This window comes from Echiichthys vipera (assembly GCF_963691815.1).
Source record: "Echiichthys vipera genome assembly, chromosome: 13".
NCBI classification, from domain to species: domain Eukaryota; kingdom Metazoa; phylum Chordata; class Actinopteri; order Perciformes; family Trachinidae; genus Echiichthys; species Echiichthys vipera.
In genome coordinates this window covers 25,631,575-25,639,826 of record NC_139838.1, presented here as the reverse complement: position 1 = coordinate 25,639,826, position 8,252 = coordinate 25,631,575, and the positions used below count along the sequence as shown (strand labels likewise).

At 37.3% G+C, this 8,252-nt stretch overlaps 1 protein-coding gene across 1 annotated transcript in view; it reads left to right on the top strand.

Moving 5' to 3' along the window:
- The first annotated feature begins 5,468 nt into the window (after nucleotides 1–5,468).
- The window catches only part of erf (Ets2 repressor factor), a 40,394-nt gene continuing 37,610 nt past the window's right edge, over nucleotides 5,469–8,252 (top strand). Inside the window, exon 1 of the mRNA XM_083926110.1 lies at nucleotides 5,469–6,130. Within this exon, the coding sequence (XP_083782236.1) occupies nucleotides 6,109–6,130 (22 nt within the window). The 5' untranslated portion in view covers nucleotides 5,469–6,108. The remainder of the gene's footprint in view (nucleotides 6,131–8,252) is intronic.

Genomic DNA, 8,252 nt, shown 5'->3' with positions numbered 1-8,252 from the left:
CATACATTTATTTATTTATATATAGATACATTTATTTATTTATATATAGATACATTTATTTATTTATATATAGATACATTTATTTATTTATATATACATGCATTTATTTATTTATTTATTCATTTATTTATATATACATGCATGTATTTATTTATATATACACATGTATTTATTTATTTATACATGCACGTATTTATTTATATATACATGCATGTATTTATTTATATATACATGTATTTATTTATTTATATATACATGCATGTATTTATTTATACATACATGCATTTATTTATTTATATATAGATACATTTATTTATTTATATATAGATACATTTATTTATTTATATATAGATACATTTATTTATTTATTTATTCATTTATTTATATATACATGCATGTATTTATTTATATATACACATGTATTTATTTATTTATTTATACATGCATTTATTTATTTATATATACATGCACGTATTTATTTATTTATACATGCATGTGTTTATTTATATATACATGCATTTATGTATTTATTTATACATGCATTTATTTATTTATTCATTTATTCATATATACATGCAGATATTTATTTATATATATATACATGTATTCATTTATTTGTATATGGGTGGATGACGTGACATGGCAATTTTGCTGTCTTCAGTGTCAAACGTGAATGAAAGAAAAAAATATTTGTAAAAAACCTTCTCAATCTTGTGCAGAACATTATGCTTTATGTGAACATACTCAACAGTAAAACAGTTCATCACTCTTTTTTTCAAAATCATCAACCAAACACAACAAAAGTCATATGGTGTGACTGTCCGGCACTTGTTTCTCAAAGTCAGAACTTGAATAAAAGTAAGAAAAATAAATGCAAAAATTATTTAAAAAAATGCAAAAAAATAATAAACATGTCTATTTGTGAGCCGACTCGTTTCAAAGTCCAAGCATAATGTTTTGAGTCAGTCATAATTAAAAAGAATTTGTCCCAAAAACCAAAATCACATGGTGTGACACTATTTTGGGATATTTTAACGGGCAATTGCTTTGACACCCTTGGGAAGGAGAGGACCTTCTTCAGCAAAGTTACACACACTAGCAATCTATTGCTAGTACTGTACAACCTGAGGTGAGTCATCATTTTTATATTTACAATAAATCAGATCTTGTTGGCACTCTGACAAAAGTCCCACTTCGAGATGTCTTTTGGTGTGACACATTTTTCATAAAAATGCGAAAGAAATGTTACTATTTTGTCATAATTACATGTAAATCTATGCTGCTTTCTAATAACTAGCATGTTGTCTGTATGCTAATGTATAGCTACAAGACTCAAGGTTGTGCTAAGTGCAGAAAACGTCATATAGTGTGACACTTCATCATATGGTGTGACATGTCTGCTTATTACACCACATGGTATGAATTGTAATTTCCTGCAGAATAACAATAAATAACAAAGTCCAATGTATGTTTTGTCATTGTAAACATGTATTTAAGTCCATCATCACACCAAATTATATATAAAATAATTATATTATATTATAAAATTATCCACAATCGATTGTGTTTAGTTTAGTTTCATTTAGTTTTATTCTGTGATACAGGTTTCTAGTTTATCAGACAGACACAGCAGATCCCTTCACAGAAACCTTAGAATAATGTTTAAGTCCAAACAATGTTTTGTCTTCATCTCTCAAACCATATATTCCCTTTTCTTTTGAGGCAGATAATGATGACAAGTGCAGAGAGGACAAAGAAATACAGGGAGAGACTGAATTCAGACCCTGCAAAGAGAGAGGAGTTGCTGAGGAAAAGAAAAGAAAAGTAGGGAGGTTTTAAGGGGTACTTTCACTGTTGATCAAAAAGGCCTTGAGGCAGCTATCTTGAAGCCTGGCAATACATGATACCTAAAATATCATTGGACTAGATACATTAATTAAATTATTGATTAGTAAATTAAGTAAATGTAGTATTATTTTTAATTATTAATAAATGAATACATTTATTAAAATAAAATGTATTTTCTGATGATGCAACAAGCCTTGCTGGCCCAGTTGGCCCACAACTCTTAAAATGTTCACACCATTCTGTTACTCTGTTAACAGATATCAAGAAAAGAAACAAAAAGGGGAGATACCTAAATTTAAAATCCAGATTCTCCCACCGTCAAGAAGAGAGAAGCTGAGGGAGATATGGAGAAATTCTCAAACAAAATATAGAGCCAAAAGAAGAAATTTAAATGCATTACTTAACATGACTCCCCCAGATAGCTCCATCTATGATGGAGACATCCAGGTAGACCCGGGTCCAGTCCCAGGTCAAGTCCCAGGTCCTACATCACCTCCACCAAGCCCACCTTCATCTCCACCACCAAGCTCACACACTGAAGAGATAAAGAAGCTGAAAAAATCATTAAGTATACTGAAGGATCAGAACAAAAGGCTCCAGAGAAAAGTCAGCAAAGAAAAGAAGAGGGCTGAGAAATTTAGGAAGCAAAGTGCAAGGCAAATCATAACAAAACTGACAGTCAGAGAAAAATACCACTCGCCACAGAGTAAAAAGTTACTTAATGAGAAAAAGGCTCAGGTGGAATCCTTCCTGCTGTTAGATGAAAATAGCACAGTGCTTCCTGGGAAGAAGGACACAATAGGCAGAAAAGAGAAAAGACAAAGACGAGTGCTGACTTCCTCACTAAAGGACCTTCACAAGGCCTACATGCAAAAATGTGAAAAAAAGCACCAGCTGTCCTACAGACAGTTCATAAGATATAAACCTTTTTATGTCACAGAGGCTAGGTCCAGCGACCGCAACACATGTGCCTGCTGGGAACATGCGAACATCTCGCTCCTAATTGATGCTCTTTCAAGCAGAGGCTTGATCACGACAAAAAGCCTGTCAGCTCTGCTGCGTGTAAACTCAACACTGAGATTCAGGCCTTTCATTTCGGTGGCAATAGGCAGCAGGCAACAATGCATACTGGAGTTGCCTACTCAGTCAGTAGCTCCCAGTGCTATGCCACCATTTCCAAGTCCTTGCGTCATGATGAGCGTGCTGTGTGGGCACACATCAATCCAGTTATTGATGATTTCCGAAGAAAACATGAAAATGCAATCGACACCCTGCATGTCCTCAGTGATGGGCCAGCCACCCAGTACCGAAATCGATCAAACTGCTTCCTCATGAGCAGCATTCCCTATACATGGGGATTCAAGAGGGTCACCTGGACCTTCTCAGAGCGTTCCCATGGGAAGGGTGCACCTGATGGTGTGGGAGGAGTGCTGAAGCGTAAGGCAGACATGTATGTCCTTGGAGGCAGTGACCTACAAACACCAAGAGATCTGTATGAGTATTTACAAAAGTCCTCTGAAAAAGTCACCATCATGTGGATTGAAGAAGAGCAGATCTCCACCATGGATGAAATGCTCCCTCCTTCAGTGCGCCCAGTGACTGGAATCAGCAGTACACACCAAGTTCTGTCTTTTGCTCCAGGAAAGATATTTTACAGAGATCTTAGTTGTTTCTGCCAGCATCCAGGGATGTGCACTTGTCACAAGCTGCACCAGCTTGAGTTTGACCATGTATCCCCTGGTGAGGTGCCAGGTGACAAGACAAGTGATGAGTAAGTATTATGACTTTAAATTATTTACATTTTACAATAAATAAATAAATAAATAAATCTCTTCCTTTGACTTTGAAGTGGTGGCTCAGCTGCTGAAGTGCCCTCTGTCCAACCCAGCTGGCCCACTACAGATGCCCAAGCCCAGTAAGTATAACATATTTAGCTAACTTTAGGACCTGCTGGTGATAACATTTCACTGCCAGTCCAGTCAGTACAAACCCTACATATTTGTAAATTGTGCAAACCAAATTTAATGGAGTAGAAGCTAGTTATTGCAGTCACTGCAGACAATCATGTCAATAAAATATAACTCTCTCCTTTTGAAGCTCTTCTACTCAGGTGCTGTATGCAAGTGCCCAACCAAGTGCATCAATTGGAGAGGCCCAAGCTGAAGATATAGACACCACTTCAGATGAAGAATACACCGAAGGACAGTTTGTCTTACTTAAGTATGAGGGAAAACCATATGTGGGGCAAATTGTTGACATCAGTATGGAGGGGCTGCAGGTAAACTGCATGAAACAACTTGGAGACAAAAATGGTTTTGTCTGGCCAAATAGGCGAGACTGCATTTACTACCAAGATCAGGAAGTTGTTGGTGGCATATCACGACCTCAGCAAGGCAGTCGGTTTGCTACTCTCTCCAAATTTGACTGGCTTATGTACAATGAAGTCTAGATGCATTTAATTATCAATGGATCCACCCAGCTGCCCTGTATGTTCACAGTTCATATGATGTGAAAAAAATGTGTTTGTTTTACTTATATTGATACATATTGCAGACCTGTTTTAAATTGAAATGGAATAACATTTGATACACAAATATATGTTCATATGGTTAATATTGTTTTATTGTTAAATATCAAATAATCAATATTTTTTTAATATTAATTAAAATATTACCTCCCAGCATTTAAGAGTGGTTAAATGTTTCCTGCCATATTAGTGATCAGAACTCACCAATGAGTAGGATTATTTCATGGTTTGCATTGACACATGGCGACATTATCATATGGTGTGACACTATATCATTTGGTGTGACATTACAAATTGTGAAAATAACAAACCTTCATTAATGATAAAACTTGAAAATGTTCATGGAATACATGGAAAATAGTGTCAGCAAGAGTCACAAATATTTTCATAATTTTAAAGCAAGGTTTGTCACAATAAATAGAAAATATGTTTAAAGATTGACGGCATAGGTCTCACATTGAGCAATGATTTAGAAAATAATACACAAGTTTTATTAATTTTCACAAAACTATAATGGATTACAGTTTAGTTATGATAAATGACTTTGATGAAGTGAGTAACTTAAGAAAGGTATACCCCATATTCAGTTTATATACAATTACTTTCATGTCACACCATATGACGATTTTAGGCACTATTACAACAAATTGTTACATAAATTGTGATTCCAATTGAAAATCTAAAAACAACATATGTTTGTATAAAGATTGGAGTTAGTAGAACAAAAGTCAATAATTTCTATGCCTGTTATTTCACATTTTTGAAAAAAAAAATTTTTGTGGTATATATGTCACTGACCCATATACATGCAGATATTTACACATACATGCATTTATTTATTTATATATACATGCATTCATTGAGACGTAAGTCATGTTTAGTCCTGCACACTTTTGCACCGAAAGGAAAAGTGAATCCTCCAGATCCATAGACGATCTTTGGCAACAACAAGTGGGCGTTCAGCTCTTCACCGCCTCCCCCCCTCCTCCCTTCCTCCCTCCCTCCGTGGGTCAGCGTGGGCGGCCCCGTGTGGCAGGAGGAGAGCGAAACACGACACCCCGACAGAGGAAGAAGGAGGGGGGGAAGAGTTGAACACGAAGTGAGTGAGTGAGTGGAAAAAGAAAAAGTGTGTGCCGGAGAAAGAGAGGAGCAGAGAAGGGAAGAACAGAGTTGGCTTTGGGTTTTTTTGTTCCTTTCAGAAGCGCCGCTGCTTTGACTGTCTGTGATGATGATGATGATGTGGAGGAGGAATCGACCATGCGACACCGATGGGATGACCATTTAGACTCGTCGCATTCCGCTGCTGCTCCTGCACCGACCGACCGACCAACGGCTGCACGTCTCCTCCAAACTTCGACCTGCGCCATTCAGACCCGCGCGACTGGATTCCGGGGCAACTTTTGGCAGTTTACTCTAAAAAAAAACACATTTTTCCGGCACAAAACTTTGTTTCCTCAAACAAACGCCGATGTGTCGAGGTAAAACACGGACGCCTGTGTGAAGTTAGCGGGGTTTTTCGTGTTTAAAGTGAGCACATTCATCCGGGGGGCAGGTTCTTTTACCTCCCGATCCACAACACCGGAGGAAGACGGAGAGTGGGGTGTCAACGGCTAACCGTGCGGCGAGCTAACCGTGGCTAACCGCTAACCAACTCACTAACGACTGAAAAAAAGTTACGCGTCGACGGGGAAAAGTGACGCGAAAGCAGCCTTCCGCCGAAGACGACAACGAAGATGAAGACCCCGTCGGACTCGGGTAAGTTAAACGACTCCATTTATTGATATTAAACTTTTTTACGGACGTTGGTTGAGCTGTTGTCGCCTCGGATGAAAACAACAGCGGCTAGCTATCGGTGGCTAGGTCGGGTTAGCATGCTAGCAAGCGCTGCGCTCCGGAGGGGAAAGTGTGACCAAATTATGGCGCTATGGGTGGATCCATCCGAGCCTCTTGTTATTGTTTCAGCCACTTGTGGAAGAAGTGCTCAGACCCTTTTATGTAAGTTAAAGTAGCGATACCACACTGTAGAAATACTCTATTACAAGTAAAAGTCCCTTTACTTTACTTAAAGTGAACCAGTGTTAGCATCGACATGTATTTAAAGTATAAAAAGCAAAAGTAATCATCATGCAGAATGGCTCATTTCCGAATATTAGATTATTATATAATTATTGATTTGTTATATTAATGTTAATATTACATTAATGTTGCAGCCAGTCAAAGTAGGGCTGATTGTATTCACTTTACATACAGCTGTGTAGCTTAAAATATGTTGTTTAATTTGTTGATAATGTTTTGTATTAGTGATCAGAATCTGTAAAATATCCAGTGACTAAAGTTACCCAGTAAATGCAGTAGAGTAAAGAGTTCAGCATTGCCTCTAAAATGTAGTGGGGCAGAAGTATAAAGTAGTATAAAATGTAATAACTTGAGTAAAAAGTACCTTAAAATTGTACTTAGGTACAGTACTTGGTTACTTTACACCACTTGTTTCAGCAAAACTCATAAAAAGTGAGTCCTGCTCATGGCCACGATATGTTCCAGATACAATATGATCAATATAAGAATACATTTAAATTTATTTCCATGATATTTAACCAGAAGCTAGCTTTCCTGGAGCCTCTTACAGTGCGGACAGTAGGGTTAGCATAACTGACCCGGCTCAGTAGTTAAGGGGTCAGGGGTCAGGGCCAAAGTGCACTGACCCCTGACTGTGATAGTGCTGCATTTGAGATTTAGTTGCAGTACAGGACGAGTCAAATTCAGTGGAACAAAAGCTTAAATTGAGCTTCAACCAACACCACATGTAACAGCTACTGACAGTGCATATGATAAGTGCACTCACAATATTTCTAACTCGGTATAAAAAAGAACGGCAGAGGAAAGGGGTGAAAAGAGAGGGAATTGTGTTAATTTGTATTGCAGGGAAAACACTATAAGGAGGGTTCTTGTGGGAGCTGGAAATCCTTGAAAAATACATGAATTTTAATGTGGTTTTCAAGTGTGTTAATTTTGAATAAAGTGCTAGAAACTGATGGAAGTTAAGGTTATATAGGATACCGAGTTTACTTACAAACGCCCTTTTGTAGAAGACTGTCACAAAACATAAATTTGGTTGTTTACAGTACATTTACACCTGATTTGGTGTGATAGAGAAATGCAATAATCAGTTTACCTTATGCACTGTATATAAATATGTAATTCAACACAGATGTAAAAGGGCTGGAAAAGCTTGCAAATGCACTTTGAAATGCTTGAAAAGTGAATTTGATGTTGGAGAATGTGTAGGATCCCTTATTAAATGCACATTAAGAGTGAATACGTAACATGAGATCAACGGTTCGGAGGTGACGGTACTTTCCTGTGCGAGTGTGTTTAGAGGGGTAAACCCAGGTAAATGTAAAGCTATTCTGTCAGATATTTATTTTAAGGAAGTCACCGAGCAAAGAACATGTTCATCATGCGTGTTGCTCTTCACTATTACAAGCTGAGATTACATTTCCATGAATCACCACATCACAACCTACAGTGACAGTGAAAGGCAGAGAGAGTGGCCGCGTGAGTGGATCGGCAACTCAGCTGCTGATAAGTCAGAGGTTGTCGCGGGGGTTATCAGAGATCCTGGATAACAGGCTGCCTGGATTTTCTGTGTGTGAGATTTTAAATCAGGAAACATAGTTTGTCCCTTTTCTGTGTTGTCTGTACTTCAAGTAAACCAGTTTGACCTTTGGAACATGCAAGATGTGCTTTCAAGCTGATTGTTTTACCAGTTTAGTTAACAGGAATTTCCACAGATTTCATCTCAGAGATACCATTTCAAATGCTGCTCGTTTTCTTTTTTAGCTGTTTTTGTTGTGATGATTAAATGATTACTATGTTT